Here is an 18627-nt window from a genome sequence, read left to right as displayed (position 1 = left end):
GGACCAAGCTGAGTTACAGAGGCAGAAAGAGCAGGAGGGTATGTAAAATTTTAACTTTTCCTCTTCAACATGACAACAAAAACTTTCTTATGTCACATCACACTGTTAACTGTGTCAGTGGCAGCACTACAACATAGGTGGAGGGCTGCTAACATCCAGTCCATATTCCATATTAGCTCCCCATGAAACTACCACAAATAAACACACAATCTAAGCAAAAACAGTTTCCTTGCTGTGCAGATGAGGTTCCAAGGTAAATTCCCTTGCTGTTGTAGTGCGTGCATGCCCAGTTGTGTGAGACTCTGTGACCTCATGGACTGTAGCCTGCCAGGCTCCTCTGACCATAGGATTTTTCAGGCAAGAATACTGGAATAGGTTGCCATTTCCTCCTGCAGGGGATCTTCCCCACCCAGGGATTGAACGTGCATCTCCTGTGTCTTCTGCATTGGCAGGAGGATTCTTTACCCACTAAGCCACCTGGAAATTCCCTTAGACCTCTTCTACTCAGATTCAAACTCCCTCTATATAGAAATTCTAGAGCCCCTAATGTATTGTTTGAAGTTGTTTTGAGCATAAGATGTTTGACATAATCCGAAGACCAGGGACTCTGCTTTTTTGTTCATTGTCTTTCCCTACCTCCTAGAACAGTGCCTGGCAATAGTATGTGTAAAATAAAAGCTTATTAAATAAACAAGGAGGAAAAGGAGAAAAAGAGGAAAGAAAAACTCACTTTTCCAGAGGGAAGACAGAAATTCAAAAAACCCAAATTATGGGAAAAAACATATCTCTTCATCAGGAATTGGAAAAAATATAGATATTTCTGTGTTTCTCATTGTCTCTGTCACTTCCACAGTTCAGATGAATGAGGACCTTGGAGACTAATACCTCTGGGTGTGTGAGTGAGTTCATTCTCCTGGGCTTCCCCTGCCGCAGGGAGATCCAGATCCTCCTCTTTGTGCTCTTCTCCATCATCTATTTCCTGATCCTCATGGGGAACGCAGCCATCATCTGTGCTGTGTGGTCAAGCTGGAAGCTCCATACACCCATGTACATCCTCCTGGCCAACTTCTCCTTCCTGGAGATTTGCTATGTCAGTTCTGATGTGCCCAAAATGCTGGCCAACATCATCTCCCAGACCAAGAGCATCTCCTATGCTGGCTGCCTGCTCCAGTTCTACTTCTTCTTCTCCATGTGTGTGGCTGAGTCTTTATTTCTGTCAGTGATGTCTTTTGATCGATTTCTTGCCATTTGTAGACCTTTGCATTATCCTATCATTATGACCCATCGCCTGTGTGTGTTGTTAGTGGTCTTCTGCTGGGTAGGTGGCTTTCTCTGGTTATTGACCCCTTTGTTTCTAATATCTCAAGTGCCCTTCTGTGGTCCAAACACTGTTGACCATTTTCTCTGTGATCTGGCACCTTTGCTGGCACTGTCCTGTGCTCCAGTATCTGGAATTAGGCTGATTTGTGGTATCATGAGCTCTCTAATCATCTTCCTCACCTTACTGTACATTCTTGGCACTTACTTTTGTGTCCTCAGTGTGGTGCTACAGATGTCCTCAGGCTCAGGAAGGCAGAAGGCTTTCTCTACTTGTGCCTCCCACCTTGCTGTGATATCCCTCTTCTACGGCTCAGTCATGGTGATGTATGTTAGCCCAGGTTCTGGCGAATATCCAGGGATACAGAAATTTGTGACCTTGTTCTATGCTTTGGCAACCCCTTTCTTTAATCCCCTGATCTACAACTTCAGGAACAAAGATATGGAAGAAGCACTAAAAAAAATTTTTGAGTGTTTTACTGAAGGAAATCTTTAAAGGCTCCAAAAGTTGAATTTAACATAATGCATAATTCATGTTTAGGAGGATGCAAGATCATGAGATGAATGAGATTATGTTTTTTTCCTTTAATTTTATTTTCATATATTGGGAAGATGACTGAAAAATCCATTAGATCCATGATTTAAGTCTTAGGAAGTTATTATTCATGGTCCAGATATGTTTGTACCTTAAATATAGTTGTTTTGAACAATTTAATAATATTTTCACATATTTCTCTTTTGGTATACATTACATTTTGCTGACTTATCTCAACGTCCTCAAATTCTGCCTTCATCAAACCAGTTCTTTTTTTCTAGTTCAGTTCAGTTCAGTTCAGTCGCTCAGTCATGTCCGACTCTTTGTGACCCCATGAATCGCAGCATGCCAGGCCTCCCTGTCCATCACCAACTCCCGGAGTTCACTCAGACTCACGTCCATCGAGTCAGTGATGCCATTCAGCCATCTCATCCTCTGTCGTCCCCTTCTCCTCCTGCCCCCAATCCCTCCCAGCCTCAGAGTCTTTTCCAATGAGTCAACTCTTCACACGAGGTGGCCAAAGTACTGGAGTTTCAGCTTTAGCATCATTCCTTCCAAAGAAATCCCAGGGCTGATCTCCTTCAAAATGGACTGGTTGGATCTCCTTGCAGTCCAAGGGACTCTCAGGTCTTCTCCAACACCACAGTTCAAAAGCATCAATTCTTTGGCACTCAGCTTTCTTCACAGTCCAACTCTCACATCCATATGTGACCACTGGTAAAACCATAGCCTTGACTAGACAGACCTTTGTTGGCAAAGTAATGTCTCTGCTTTTTAATATGCAAACTGTTCTTTTTTTTAGAGCATAGCAAATGCTAATATATTGCAATCATATGAATATTTAGCCAGTAATCCTTCAGATAACCAGGTTACCAGATTTTTAAACAAAATCCTCAATATCAGAGAAAATTTACCACAATTTCTTTTGTATATCCCATTATTCTAAGTATTGTTTTGGGCACCAACAATGGTCCTCAGTAAGATTATGTTGTCTTGATTGACTCTCCACATTTTGCTAGTACTATCACTTTAGGAGGCAGGTCCTCGTCTTCTATATGCAGATATGTGAAGATTAGTTCATATTCAGTGTAAGCCAAAGAGTTGTAGACTTTGTGGGATCACTACAATCCAGCCCAAAGGTGCACTTATTTTCTTTTTTTAAAATTTATTTTAAGTGGAGGTTAATTACTTTACAATATTGTGGTGGTTTTTGCTATACATTGACATGAATCAGCCATGAGTGTAATGTGTTCCCCATCCTGAACCCCCTCCCACCTCCCTCCCCATCTTATCCCTCAGGGTCATCCCAGTGCACCAGCCCTGAGCACCCTGTCTCATGCATCAAACCTGGACTGGTGATCTATTTCACATATGATAAAATATGTGTTTCAATGCTATTCTCTCAAATCATCCCACCTTCGCCTTCTCCCAGAGTCTAAAAGACTGTTCCTTACATCTGTGTTTCTTTTGCTGTCTCATACACAGGGTTATCATTACCATCTTTCTAAATTCCATATATATGCATTAGTATACTATATTGGTGTTTTTATTTCTGACTTCATTCTGTATAATAGGCTCCAGTTTCATCCACCTCATTAGAACTGATTCAAATGCATTCTTTTTAATAGCTGAGTAATATTCCATTATGTATATGTATCACAGCTTTCTTATCCATTCATCTGCTGATGGACATCTAGGTTGCTTCCATGTCCTGGCTATTGTAAACAGTGCTGCAATGAACACTGGGGTACATGAGTCTCTTTCAGTTCTGGTTTCCTTGGTGTGTATGCCCAGCAGTGGGATTGCTGGGTCATATGGCAGTTCTATTTCCAGTTTTTTAAGGAATCTCCACACTATGCTCCATAGTGGCTGTACTAGTTTGCATTCCCATCAACAGTGTAAGAGGGTTCCTTTTTCTCTGCACCCTCTCCAGCATTTATTGTTTGTAGACTTTTTGATAGCAGCCATTCTGACTGGCGTGAAATGGTACCTCATTGAGGTTTTGATTTGCATTTCTCTGATAATGAGTGATGTTGAGCATCTTTTCATGTGTTTGTTAGCCATCTGTGTGTCTTCTTTGGAGAAATGTCTGTTTAGTTCTTTGGCCCATTTTTTGATTGGGTCACTTATTTTTCTGGAATTGAGCTGCAGGAGTTGCTTGTATATTTTTGAGTTTAATTCTTTGTCATTTGCTTCGTTTGATGTTATTTTCTCCCATTCTGAAGGCTGTCTTTTCATCTTGCTTATAGCTTCCTTTGTTGCACAAAAGATTTTAAGTTTAATTAGGTCCCATTTGTTCATTTTTGCTTTTATTTCCATGACTCTGGGAGGTGGGTCATAGAAAATTCTGCTATGATTTGCATTAGAGAGTGTTTTGCCTATGTTTTCCTCTAGGAATTTTATAGTTTCTGGTCTTACATTTGGATCTTTAATCCATTTTGAGTTTATTTTTGTGTATGGTGTTAGAAAGTGTTCTAGTTTCATTCTTTTACAAGTGGTTGACCAGTTTTCCCAGCAACACTTGTTAAAGAGATTGTCTTTTCTCCATTGTATATTTTTGCCTCCTTTGTCAAAGATAAGGTGTCCATAGGCGCGTGGATTTATCTCTGGGCTTTCTATTTTGTTCCATTGATCTATGTTTCTGTCTTTGAGGTGCACTTATTTTCATGTAGTTCTCTATAAAATTCTTGGAGTCCCTCAGAGGTAATTTCTAGTCTTCTAATTTCTTGTTTTCTAAAACAGGAACTTAATTTATGATATTGCACTTCATGAGGAAACCTTAGGCTAAAATTTTGTTATGGAATAGCTTCAGCACTAACTTTGATTTCAAGCTTAGTCAAACATCAGAAAACTCCTGCTGGATATTTTTGCATGAAGATGGATTTCAAATTTAGATGTCTAATCCTAAAATTTTAATCTTTTAAATTAGCTATAGTCATACTTATTTGTCAATGGCTCCTCAGAGCTATAGCTTGAACTTAAAGTCTTGACATTTAGTTTTTTTGAAATTGAAGTATAATTTTGTTACAATGTTGTGTTAGTTTCTGCTGTATAGGAAAGTGCATCAGCTGAGTGTATACATATATCCCCTTCCTCTTGGATCTCACAAAATTAAATAGTGTGATATTTACCAAGAATAACTGTAGACCAGTAGAGTATAATATATGACTTAAATATGTCTGATTATTAAAGAGATTTTAATATAAAATATAAATGTTTCTCATTTTGGTGAGAAAGTTCTGAAAAAAATCTTACAATCAACTAGGAATCTAGTTCTAGTTTTCTGTGAGTGTTGTTTTTCAAAAGGCACCTCTAATTTAACCATCTTAACCCTAGGAATATATAAATACAGTCAGCCCTCTGTATTTGTAGTTTCTGAATCTGTGGATTCAAGGAACTGGGGATCAAAAATACTAAAAAAAAAAAAAGAGCCAGAAATTTCCAAAAAGAAAAACTTGAATTTGTTGTGCACAAGCAACTATTTTCATAACATATACATTGTGTTTATAACTACTTACATAACATCTACATTGTATTAGGTATTATAAGTAAACTAGAGATGGGTCCAAGTATACAGGTTGTGCTTAGGTTACATGCAAATACTATGCCATTTTATATAAGGAAATTGAACATTCTCAGGTTTTAGTATCTGTTGGGGTTCCTGATAGTCTTTCTCTTTCCTAATTTTCTCACAAATACAAATAAGAGTAAAGACATCACCTTAGGAGAGGATGAGTGAGTGGAGTACTTTGAGAATGCAGGGAGATATATCCTTGGAATGTAAATAATCTTTGCCAGCATTAAGAAGAAAGTAGAATTGACAAGCCTGACAACTTATCTCAAAAAAAAAAGCTAACAATTTCTGTCCACTGCCCTATTTAATAAGTAGAAATCTTGCTCATGATTTTTACATGTCTCATATTTAAATTGTTCTCGTACTCAAAAGTTGGGCTTTTCTGCTGGCTTAGCAGTAAAGAATCTGCCTGCAATGCAGAAGACACATGTCCTGCAGTAGGACATGACAACCAGCTTCAGTATTCATGCTGAGAAAAGCCCATGTACAGAGAAGCCTGGCAGGTTATAGTCCATGGGGGCATAAAGTCTCAGACACAACTGGAGTGACTGAGCACAGCACATACACAAAATTTAGATTTAATTAGCAGTATCCAAATTTTCAGTGAAGGTGATTGCTTCCATGGGAAAACCTGGAATTAAAAATGTAATGATTTATGCATGTATGTATATACACCAGAAGAATCTACTTTATTGTGTCATGACAGAATAAGACTAACCTATATAAGAATTACATACATTAGCCAGAATTTCTCATATTATGTCAAGATAATGACTAAAATAGTTTCACTGAAATAAAATATAAAAATATGCACTTAAAAATGGACGAATAAATGTCCAAGTGGAGATTTATAAGTAGACAATTTTGTATGCAAGTCCATAAGTATGAGTTGAGGTTGCAAGCGGAGGTAAAAACCTAAGAAGTATCAACATATGAAAGGCATTTTAAGCTATTAGATTCTTTGAGATCTGTCTAAACCAATGCTGAGATACAATGTGAACCACAAACAATGCATATGTAGTTTTTAATATTCTAACAGCCACATAAACAATAAGTGAAATTAATTTTGATAATATATTTTAACTCAATTTATCCCAAAGAGTATCATTTAAGTTTATAATCAACTTAAACATTATTAATGAAACATTTACATTCTTTTATTATACTAAGTCTTCAAAACTGGTGTGTGATTTTACAATTATTACATTCTTCATTAGGACTAGTCACATTTCAAGTGGTCCATAGCCACATGTGGGTCATGGCTGTTGTACTGGACAGTGTAGGTATACATAGAGAAATCTGAGGTCTAATTAAGGAGCTCAAAAAGTTGTTGAGGTTAAACAAGTAAGTGAATCGTCATTTTTCAGAATACAGTTTCTTTGCTTAGAAAGAATAATTATCCTCTTATTTCACTGGTGTTCCTATTTTAAATCCTGATTTTGGTGGCACAAAAACCCACTGAGTACACTGTATTTTGGAAGTAGTTCTCTCACACATCCATGTACCACCTCCTTGAACAAAGTCTTTCCTGAAGAACTGTATCTTCAGCTTCATTGCCCTAATTTGTTCCAAACTGACAGAAGACTCTGCAAGAGCTGGATGAAAGTCCTCTCTTAGACATTGCTTTTTAGGGGAAAATCGGAAGTGATAGGGGAGTCAGTCATTTGTAGAGCAATACTTAGGTATAATCCAATTTATTGTTCTTGCTGTTCAGTCTCTCAGTCATGCCCAACTCTTTGCGACCTCATAGACTGTAGCATGCCAGGCTTCCCTGTCCATCACCAACTCCCAGAGCTTGCTCAGAGTCATGTCCATTGAGTCAGTGATGCCATCCAACCATCTCATCCTCTGTCACCCCCTTTTCCTGCCTTCAATCTTTCCCAGCATCAGGGACTTTCCCAATGAGTTGGGAAAGAGCCAAAGAGTTGGCTCTTCGCATCAGGTGGCCAAAGTATTGGAGTTTCTACTTCAGCATCAGTCCTTCCAATGAATATTCCAATTTATATATTTATTCAAAACCCATATTTTATATGTAAATGCACAGAAAAAATCTGGATGTATACCCACTAAACCGAACATATTCCTGTGGAGAGAAGTAGGTGTGTAAAGGTGTGGAACTATGAGGATTTTCATTATTTTGTTCTGTTTTGTTTTTTATGATGAAAATTGTTAACTATAAAATATATCATTTGTATAAATTTTTAGAATATAGAGAAAGTGGAATATAATTCATTCCAATGTAGCTAAATAAGCCCTGGTTACTGAAAATTCTATGTATCTAACATTAAGGGCAAAACCAAAGATATTTAATTTCATATATGAATATCTTTTTCAGACACCATGAAAACCTAGATATAAGGGAATATCTTAACTATTTAGTTAATTGTGGCCCATTAACCTTCAGGTTAAAATTTTTTGACTCAAAGTGAAAGAGTAAATGAAGAATCTTCTTTATCCATTCCTTGACAGTTCTAAGAAAGGCTTGTGCACAGCCTTAAATCTCACTGCAGTTAATAGAGACTTTCTCAGATGATGGACAATTTCCTTCCCTTTAGTTGAACTCTGTCTCTCAGAACTCCAGAGTGTAGTAATAACTTATAAACTTCATATTAAGTTCTAACAGCACTCATTGTGAGATAGACAAGCCCTCAACTACCCACAGTGAAGTTTATTTCCTCTTACTCATCCTGCTGTGAGTTCCCTGCTGTTACATAGGTGGATTATTTAGCTAAGTCCTACCCTGTGGAACTTCTAAAGGGAACATAACCCAGGCATATCATAGGGGAGTTGAAATGAATGTGTTGTTATAGTTGGTATTTTTCTTTTGTTTTTGTTGCCTAGTATCTCAGTAGAGACTTGGAGCTCTTTGTATCTTTGTATGACTGGAGTTTTTATTTATAGGTATTAACTCCCCCAGCTCCCAGCCTCTGTTGCAGCTATAGTAGAGAGATGTACTCTTGGTTCCACCAAGCAGGTACAACTACCCCAGATTTTGAGTCAGGATAGTGACGCAGGAAGGAGAAATGGGATGGTAGGTGATAGCAATGTTGAAATATTAGGGAGAAAATAGCACTGAAGCAGTTAGCACACTTATTGCAGGAAAGACAAATCCCTAGTGCAGAATTGGCAGGATCTTAGTGCACTAACTGCAGGAGGATTCTTTACCATCTGAGGCATACTCAGATGGCAGCGCTGTGACATCTGGTGGCCCATGGCAGTAGGAATGGCTGTAGTGATAGTGATTTTTCCTCAGACCAGTTCCACAGGATGGTTTGCACATTCATCTTTGATTCTGAGCTTCAGCTCTGATTCTTTCACTTTCACTGATTCTGTGACATTTCTGATATCCCATCAATAAATCTTCCCCATTGCCATGCTTAATCAGCCAAAGTCAGCTTCTGTTGTATGCAAGTAAGAAACCTGTTATAATTATATCATAGTAGACTTGTCGTAGGAAGGTGCAGTCTCAGTAATCTGCAGAGAGCAAGAAGAAACTAACCCTTCTGGATTGGTTGGTTGCCTGGAATTCTCCTCTGATTTTACGGTGATCCAGCAGCCTCACTACTTAGCATATTCTATTACAGAAAATATTCCCCAAAGTCAGAATAACTTGGAAGAGGGCTTTAAAGCCCTCTTTACTTGTTGTGTGCAAGTAAGAACCCTGTTTTCTACGTAAAAACAGAAAACATGAATTGAGGTCTGTACAAAAAAATCTGGTTTGGATTGCACATTGTCAGTCAAATCATAAGCTTTTTCTTCACTATATAGGAGAAAATTTACAAACTAACCCCTCCCCCAGAAAAAGAAATTTTGTGCTACAGTTTAAAATATGATACATATTGTTGAACACATGAAACTTGCATAATGTTATAAACCAATGTTGCCTCAATAAAGTTTTTAATTAAAAAAATAAAATATGAACATTTCAGAGTACAGGCAGATGATCAGGTCAAGCCAAAAAATTTATATTAAGTGCTGACTGCCTTGAAGTAGCTTATATTTAATTGGCAGAATCTGTTTTCTGGTTTCTCATGCTTGTTTTCTGTTAACAGTAAATGTTCCTCTTCTTAAAGCTTGGAAGGTGCAGAAACTCAGTTTTGAGTAAGGAATACTTAATGATTTGGCACATGTGTGCTTGTCTTTGTACTCTCTTCAAAGTTGGACCAAGAATTTTCCTTAAGAAGAAACCTTATAAATTCCTATTTTAATTTGCTACATACTGTGTATAGCTCATCAGTGCTCTGTATTAAGGAAAACACAAGTGAAAAACACTACTGTTTCAGTGACAGATATTGAGTCCTTGATCTTATAAATTAAGCAATTGGCTTTTTTCATGAGCATAGTAAGTTGGTGATATTTCTCATTTTAGACAACCTTATAATTGGAAAAAAAATAGTTGATAAATTTAAAGTGCATAAAACAGTATTAGGATAAAAGCCAAGATACAAGTTGGAAACATGAGCCTTAGTTTTGTATATACCAACTTGATTACATTAGTTTTAGGACTACAAAAAAATCTTTAAAACATAGAAATTGTATTAATACACTGGTAAATAAAAACTCTATGAAATTTTGCTGCAATAGACCTTTGGAACTGTGGGTATTTTCTTTTGAGATAGGATGAGAGTTTTTTGGTGTGTGTAATGAATCATACTTTCATGAGATTAAGAAGTCAAATACTCAGACATGACCAGAAAATAGTTTTTTTAAATGAGAGAAATTCTGAATTCTTGAGAGAATAATGATGCAAAAATGTATATCATTTCTCTGTATTTTTAGAAATTTCTGATGCACAGAGGACTTTCTTCAATGCATCTTTCATATCTTTGTTCCGGAGGCTGTAGATCAGAGGATTAAAGAATGGGGTTGCCATGCAGTAAAACAGGGTCACAAATTTCTGTGTCCCAGGATGGCTCCTGGAGCCTGGACTCACATACATCACCATAACTGAGCCATAGAACAAGGAAACCACCAAGAAATGGGAGGCACACGTAGAAAAAGCTTTGTTCCTGCCTGAGCCAGCTGGGACCCGAAGTACAGCTCGCAAAACTAAGGTATAGGACCCAAGAATGTAGAGGAAGGTGATGAAAATGATAAGCGAGCTTACAGTGGCACAAGTTAGAGTAGTTTTGGGCACAGGGGCACAGGACAGTGCCAGCAATGGTCCCAGATCACAGAAAAAATGGTCAATGACATTAGGGCCACAGAAAGGCACCCGAGACATAAGAACTGCAGGCATCAGTATTGATAAAAAGCCACCTGCCCAGCAGAAAACCACTAATCGGGCGCAGAGTTGATAAGTCATGATGGTGGGATAATGCAGAGGTCGACAGATGGCAAGGAACCGATCAAAGGACATCGCAGATAGAAAGTAGCCCTCAGCCGCACACATGGAGAAGAAGAAGTAGAACTGGAGCAGGCAGCCAGCGTAGGAGATGCTCTTGGTCTGGGAGATGATGTTGGCCAGCATTTTGGGCACATCGGAACTGACATAGCAGATCTCCAGGAAGGAGAAGTTGGCCAGGAGGATGTACATGGGTGTATGGAGCTTCCGGCTTGACCACACGGCACAGATGATGGCTGCATTCCCAAGGAGGGTCAGCAGGTAGATGAGGGAGAACATGACACAGAGGAGGATCTGGATCTCCCTGCGGGAGGGGAAGCCCAGGAGAATGAACTCACTCACAGACCCAGAGCTATTACTGGCTTCTGAGATGTGCATTCTTCTGATCTATGAAGGGAATGATCATTATATTAGCCATTTCTTTCTCTTAAAAGGTCATTTTTTATCTTCTGACTTCTATTTACTCCTTTAATGCACTTTTGTGAAAGGGCTCCATATGGTTCTGAATTTAACTCATTTCCCAATGATCTAGCTTAGTCCAATGAGAGCAGAGTTCTGAGAACCCAAGTCAATATGTTACTATATGCTCCTACAGCCCTCACTGTAAGTCTCCATTTTTTTCGGAGTATAAATTTCATTGACATTGTGTAGCATAGAGTCCAGATTGTTTTCTATGTTTGCATTTACCTTAATTCTTCTTTGATGTAAAGTTTCATAAGATACACCCTCATGCTGCTGCTGCTGCTAAATCACTTCAGTCGTGTCCGACTCTGTGTGACCCCATAGACGGCAGCCACCAGGCTCCCCCATCCCTGGGATTCTCCAGGCAAGAACACTGGAATGGGTTGCCATTTCCTTCTCCAATGCATGAAAGTGAAAAGTGAAAGTGAAGTCACTCAGTCGTGTCCGACTCCTAGCAACCCTATGGACTGCAGCCTACCAGGCCCCTCCATCCATGGGATTTTCCAGGCAAGAGTACTGGAGTGGGTTGCCATTGCCTTATCCGATACACCCTCATACATACATCTAATTTCTTTTCTCCTTGTTGGAAAGAAATTTTTATTAGAATTTTGGAAAATTCTAAGAAAAATCAAAGTTCAAATTAATATTGTAACAGATGGTAACTAGAGTTATTGTGGTGATCATTTTGTAGTGTATAAAAATGCTGAATCATGATCCTGTACACCTAAAACATATAATATTGCAAGTCAATTTGACTTCAATTTAAAAAAAATGGCCTAGCAATATTCATAGCAGAAAAGTGGAATTCAAGCCTTGTCTTCAACAAAACAAAGAAAATCATTTTATATGAATAAGAGGTAAAAGATGAATGAAGAAATATTAAAGCTTGTCATGTTGTAAAACAATTATAAATTACTATGAAGTTGAACTAAGTCAGTACAAAAAGAGTACCTTACTGTGTTGTCAGTTAACAATTTTTTAGGATATCTGTCCTTGATGGCTCTGTTAACTGAAGCAGGGTGATGAAGACATTGCCACAAATCCCATTTTAGACAGTATCTATTAGTTTCTTAGAGCTGGTGTTTAACTTCTACTTGCTGAGCCAACAGCTAAAATGATACAGAGAAAAAAGGACTTTTGTTGGCTTCTTTCTTTTATTAGGAGATCCTGGCTCTCAGATAGAAAAATAGCAAGAGACAGATGGAGAAAACTTGTCTCTTAGCTCAGATGGCTGCAAAAGTATATTGTGCATGTACTACAGCTTTTCCTCCTTGACCCAAATTCCTATTTATGGTAAAGAAGAGTTTTAACAAGGCTACTAACTAAAGCTGGAAATCACCATCTTTGACCTGCCCTGTGTCCTAATTTTTGGCACTTTTTATGAAAGTGAAAGTCACTCAGTCATGTCCAACTCTTTGTGACCTCATGGACTATAACATCCATGGAATTCTCAGGCCAGAATACTGTAATGGGTAGCCTTTCCCTTCTCCAGGGATTCTTCCCAACCCAGGGATTGAACCCAGGTTTCCAGCATTGCAGATGGATTCTTTACCAGCTGAGCCACAAGGAAAGCCCAAGAATACTGGAGGGGTAGCCTATCCCTTCCTCAGTGGATCTTCCTGACCCAGTAATCGAACTGGGGTCTCCTGCATTGCAGGCGGATTCTTTACCAACTGAGCTATCAGGGAAGCTCTCTGACTTGAAGCAATTTCTGAACATTTAAAAAAAATTGACTTCTAAGGCAGTAAGCATAACAGCAAATGCTGTTATGTATGAAGCATTTATTGTGACCATCACTTAACATTCATTATCTCAATAAATTCTACTCCGTCTCCTTTCCAGTTCTAGAGCCTTAAGAAAAAACACCTTCATATTTCTAAATGTAGCGTTGAATTTTATTGTCACTCTGAGCATGTTGATTCTAAAATCCAACTTTTTTCCCTACACAGAAGTCAGCTATATATATTAGCTGCGTTTCCTTAATGTATTTTATTCAATTTGTTCATCTGCCACTTGTCTATATCAAATTTCCACTTGTGCATGTGGAGGACTAGCCTCAGGAAAGCTGTGCTAGTGACTGAGGCTATTTACTATAGAAAAAGATTATTTACATATTTCTCACAGTCTCTCTCTATAGTATACATCAGGTATATCATTAAGATGGTGAGGCAGGTATCTTCCAAACTAGCAGCTTCCATCAAATGCCAAAGGGAGATCAAGTATAAAAAGAGTTTTGTGTTCATTCAGAAAGACTAACAGATGGGTGAGTTGAAATGAACTATAAGCTATACATCCCAGGTGGTGGGCTCATTGGAGAAGACTTTGACTGGAAATTCAGTGATTGGAAATCAGGGATGATATGATGCTTCAAATCAGAACTGGATGCTATGCTATGCTATGCTAAGTCTAGTTGTGGACTCTGTCTGACTCTGTGACCCCATAGACGGCAGCCTACCAGGCTCCCCTGTCCTGGGATTCTCCAGGCAAGAACACTGGAGTGGGTTGCCATTTCCTTCTCCAATGCATGAAAGTGAAAAGTGAAAGTGAAGTCACTCAGTCGTGTCCGAATCTTAGCGACCCCATGGACTGCAGCCTACCAGGCTCCTCCGTCCATGGGATTTTCCAGGCAAGAGTACTGGTGTGGGTGCCATTGCCTTCTCCATCAAATCAGAACTAGACAACCTAAATTTTCAATATTTGATATTTAGCTAAAATATGTATAGTAACAGCCATCACACTTTTTATTGTGACCATAATTTTACTTATACAGTTGAACTGGCTATGGTGGGTAAATACAGTTGAACTGACTATGGTGGGTAAGATTGTGTGTAATCAGGGCAAAGAAACTTGATAAAGAAAGAAAAATAGTGGAAGGAAGGTGCATTGCAGGGGTGTTATATTTGAATGGGAATTCCCCCTTCACTCGTGGTCAGAATCAGTGTAAACCCACCTCAAAATTAAGGTAAGAATAAGAGTATGTGAGGAGTCTTTGATGTTTTAACAGTGGCTCTTGAATGAGCAGACGTTAATCAGAATTCGAAGTAAGAAAAAGGAAAATGTCATCAAAGAAAAAGAGAAAGAAACAACAGATTTCCTTTCAAATTTTTATCTATAATACAACTTGGTAGTCTCATGAATGTCTTCCTTCCTTTCCTAATTAAAAACTCCTCTGTTCCTGCCTCACCGTTCTAAGTTCAATTCACCCAGGGCCCTTCTCTCCCTGCCTTGGGTCACTGTGGATTCTACCTGAGACTACATGCTGATTTTTTCCTTTCACTGAAAATACAGGAATTTGTCAATCTTAATTACCCTTAATGAAAATAAATATCGATTACTTACAAAAGTTTTATCTCCTTTGAAGTGATATGAAGCTCATTAGTTTCTATCATTTCTTTATCTGAAAAATAATGCAAAGCAGAGAAGTGTCAGCTCAAAATTTCCTGATGGGATTTTTTGAACAATTGTATGCTGGATAGATGTGATTCTACCAGGAAGAATGAAAATTTTGTAAAAATTATATATTATTTGATCTATTACCTTGTTTATAATATGAAATATATTTATAAATAAAAATCCAAAGGAACATTCACAGCCCTCCTTCTGTAGCAATAATACACACAGTGGACATTGCAGCAGGCAGTTGAGGGGCTACCATGACTTGTGCCCTCTTAAAGATCCTAGATGAAGATCTAATTTCTTTTCTCCTTGTTGGAAAGAAATTTTTATTAGAATTTTGGAAAATTCTAAGAAAAATCAAAGTTCAAATTAATATTGTAACAGATGGTAACTAGAGTTATTGTGGTGATCATTTTGTAGTGTATAAAAATGCTGAATCATGATCCTGTACACCTAAAACATATAATATTGCAAGTCAATTTGACTTCAATTTAAAAAAAATGGCCTAGCAATATTCATAGCAGAAAAGTGGAATTCAAGCCTTGTCTTCAACAAAACAAAGAAAATCATTTTATATGAATAAGAGGTAAAAGATGAATGAAGAAATATTAAAGCTTGTCATGTTGTAAAACAATTATAAATTACTATGAAGTTGAACTAAGTCAGTACAAAAAGAGTACCTTACTGTGTTGTCAGTTAACAATTTTTTAGGATATCTGTCCTCGATGGCTCTGTTAACTGAAGCAGGGTGATGAAGACATTGCCACAAATCCCATTTTAGACAGTATCTATTAGTTTCTTAGAGCTGGTGTTTAACTTCTGCTTGCTGAGCCAACAGCTAAAATGATACAGAGAAAAAAGGACTTTTGTTGGCTTCTTTCTTTTATTAGGAGATCCTGGCTCTCAGATAGAAAAATAGCAAGAGACAGATGGAGAAAACTTGTCTCTTAGCTCAGATGGCTGCAAAAGTATATTGTGCATGTACTACAGCTTTTCCTCCTTGACCCAAATTCCTATTTATGGTAAAGAAGAGTTTTAACAAGGCTACTAACTAAAGCTGGAAATCACCATCTTTGACCTGCCCTGTGTCCTAATTTTTGGCACTTTTTATGAAAGTGAAAGTCACTCAGTCATGTCCAACTCTTTGTGACCTCATGGACTATAACATCCATGGAATTCTCCAGGCCAGAATACTGTAATGGGTAGCCTTTCCCTTCTCCAGGGGATTCTTCCCAACCCAGGGATTGAACCCAGGTTTCCAGCATTGCAGATGGATTCTTTACCAGCTGAGCCACAAGGAAAGCCCAAGAATACTGGAGGGGGTAGCCTATCCCTTCCTCAGTGGATCTTCCTGACCCAGTAATCGAACTGGGGTCTCCTGCATTGCAGGCGGATTCTTTACCAACTGAGCTATCAGGGAAGCTCTCTGACTTGAAGCAATTTCTGAACATTTAAAAAAAAAATTGACTTCTAAGGCAGTAAGCATAACAGCAAATGCTGTTATGTATGAAGCATTTATTGTGACCATCACTTAACATTCATTATCTCAATAAATTCTACTCCGTCTCCTTTCCAGTTCTAGAGCCTTAAGAAAAAACACCTTCATATTTCTAAATGTAGCGTTGAATTTTATTGTCACTCTGAGCATGTTGATTCTAAAATCCAACTTTTTTCCCTACACAGAAGTCAGCTATATATATTAGCTGCGTTTCCTTAATGTATTTTATTCAATTTGTTCATCTGCCACTTGTCTATATCAAATTTCCACTTGTGCATGTGGAGGACTAGCCTCAGGAAAGCTGTGCTAGTGACTGAGGCTATTTACTATAGAAAAAGATTATTTACATATTTCTCACAGTCTCTCTCTATAGTATACATCAGGTATATCATTAAGATGGTGAGGCAGGTATCTTCCAAACTAGCAGCTTCCATCAAATGCCAAAGGGAGATCAAGTATAAAAAGAGTTTTGTGTTCATTCAGAAAGACCAACAGATGGGTGAGTTGAAATGAACTATAAGCTATACATCCCAGGTGGTGGGCTCATTGGAGAAGACTTTGACTGGAAATTCAGTGATTGGAAGGGATGATATGATGCTTCAAATCAGAACTATGCTATGCTATGCTATGCTAAGTCACTTCAGTCGTGTCTGACTCTGAGTGACCCCATAGACGGCAGCCTACCAGGCTCCCCTGTCCCTGGGATTCTCCAGGCAAGAACACTGGAGTGGGTTGCCATTTCCTTCTCCAATGCATGAAAGTGAAAAGTGAAAGTGAAGTCACTCAGTCGTGTCCGAATCTTAGCGACCCCATGGACTGCAGCCTACCAGGCTCCTCTGTCCATGGGATTTTCCAGGCAAGAGTACTGGAGTGGGGTGCCATTGCCTTCTCCATCAAATCAGAACTAGACAACCTAAATTTTCAATATTTGATATTTAGCTAAAATATGTATAGTAACAGCCATCACACTTTTTATTGTGACCATAATTTTACTTATACAGTTGAACTGGCTATGGTGGGTAAATACAGTTGAACTGACTATGGTGGGTAAGATTGTGTGTAATCAGGGCAAAGAAACTTGATAAAGAAAGAAAAATAGTGGAAGGAAGGTGCATTGCAGGGGTGTTATATTTGAATGGGAACTCCCCCTTCACTTGTGGTCAGAATCAGTGTAAACCCACCTCAAAATTAAGGTAAGAATAAGAGTATGTGAGGAGTCTTTGATGTTTTAACAGTGGCTCTTGAATGAGCAGACGTTAATCAGAATTCGAAGTAAGAAAAAGGAAAATGTCATCAAAGAAAAAGAGAAAGAAACAACAGATTTCCTTTCAAATTTTTATCTATAATACAACTTGGTAGTCTCATGAATGTCTTCCTTCCTTTCCTAATTAAAAACTCCTCTGTTCCTGCCTCACCGTTCTAAGTTCAATTCACCCAGGGCCCTTCTCTCCCTGCCTTGGGTCACTGTGGATTCTACCTGAGACTACATGCTGATTTTTCCTTTCACTGAAAATACAGGAATTTGTCAATCTTAATTACCCTTAATGAAAATAAATATCGATTACTTACAAAAGTTTTATCTCCTTTGAAGTGATATGAAGCTCATTAGTTTCTATCATTTCTTTATCTGAAAAATAATGCAAAGCAGAGAAGTGTCAGCTCAAAATTTCCTGATGGGATTTTTGAACAATTGTATGCTGGATAGATGTGATTCTACCAGGAAGAATGAAAATTTTGTAAAAAATTATATATTATTTGATCTATTACCTTGTTTATAATATGAAATATATTTACAAATAAAAATCCAAAGGAACATTCACAGCCCTCCTTCTGTAGCAATAATACACACAGTGGACATTGCAGCAGGCAGTTGAGGGGCTACCACTTGTGCCCTCTTAAAGATCCTAGATGAAGAATTTGGGGGGTCCTGGCGACACTCTGCCACACTTTGAGCCTCACAAAGGATTCTCTTTAGCTGCAAAAAAAGAATAAAATGCCAAGAAACTCTCCGTTTTAATATGTATACCTTTCTGGTCACACACTGTCCCTAGAGGCCATCCCTCAGGAGCAGCAGGGACAATCAGAGCACATCATTCAATCCCCAAGTGTGTTTCACTTTCAGTGTTGAGCTCAGAGCTGAAAAGGCCTTCCTGAGTCCATCTGTGAGACTGTCACCTAGTAATGGCCCCTCTAGTTTGCTGCTCTTCTGACACCCACAGACAGGCTCTGGATTTAAAGCCAGCTCCATATTGGATATCACCAGTTGCTTTAAGGCTCCTAGAGCTCCCTTGTTAGCATATGTGTTTCTTCAAACGATGTTGAAAGTTCACTTTAACAAATTCCCAAATCCTGAGTATCTTCTTGTGGGAGCATGTTCAGTCGCTCAGTGGTGTCTGACTCTTTGTGACCCTGTGGACTATAGCCTGCCAGTCTCCACTGTCTGTGGGATTTTCCCAGCAAGAATACTGGAGTGGGTTGCTATATCCTCTTCCAGGGGATGT

The 18627-nt window shown here is 38.4% G+C and overlaps 2 protein-coding genes across 2 annotated transcripts; one reads left to right on the top strand and one right to left on the bottom strand.

The window, feature by feature from the left end:
- Positions 1-862: 862 nt before the first annotated feature.
- Positions 863-9860, top strand: LOC102283077 (olfactory receptor 11G2). The gene is made up of 2 exons (XM_005908878.2): positions 863-1780; positions 9801-9860. Exons 1-2 carry the CDS (start codon positions 863-865, stop codon positions 9858-9860), a joined length of 978 nt encoding a protein of 325 aa, XP_005908940.2.
- A 325-nt stretch (positions 9861-10185) lies between these two features.
- On the bottom strand, positions 10186-11148 carry LOC102282798 (olfactory receptor 11H6). Its single transcript, XM_005908877.1, has one exon. The coding sequence runs from the start codon at positions 11146-11148 to the stop codon at positions 10186-10188; it is 963 nt and encodes a 320-aa protein (XP_005908939.1).
- Between the last annotated feature and the right edge of the window lie 7479 nt (positions 11149-18627).

Source organism: Bos mutus, chromosome 10, assembly GCF_027580195.1.
Source record: "Bos mutus isolate GX-2022 chromosome 10, NWIPB_WYAK_1.1, whole genome shotgun sequence".
Taxonomy (NCBI): domain Eukaryota; kingdom Metazoa; phylum Chordata; class Mammalia; order Artiodactyla; family Bovidae; genus Bos; species Bos mutus.
This window is presented reverse-complemented; position numbering and strand designations above follow the sequence as displayed.

What these genes read in the sequence shown, in the direction of transcription:
- LOC102282798 (XM_005908877.1), bottom strand. Translation starts at nt 11,148, where the DNA reads ATGCACATCTCAGAAGCCAGTAATAGCTCTGGGTCTGTGAGTGAGTTC.
- LOC102283077 (XM_005908878.2), top strand. Translation starts at nt 863, where the DNA reads ATGAGGACCTTGGAGACTAATACCTCTGGGTGTGTGAGTGAGTTCATT. An exon ending in TGGAAGAAGCACTAAAAAAA is followed by an intron (nt 1,781 to 9,800) that starts ATTTTTGAGTGT and finishes ATTTTAGACAAC; the next exon opens with CTTATAATTGGAAAAAAAAT.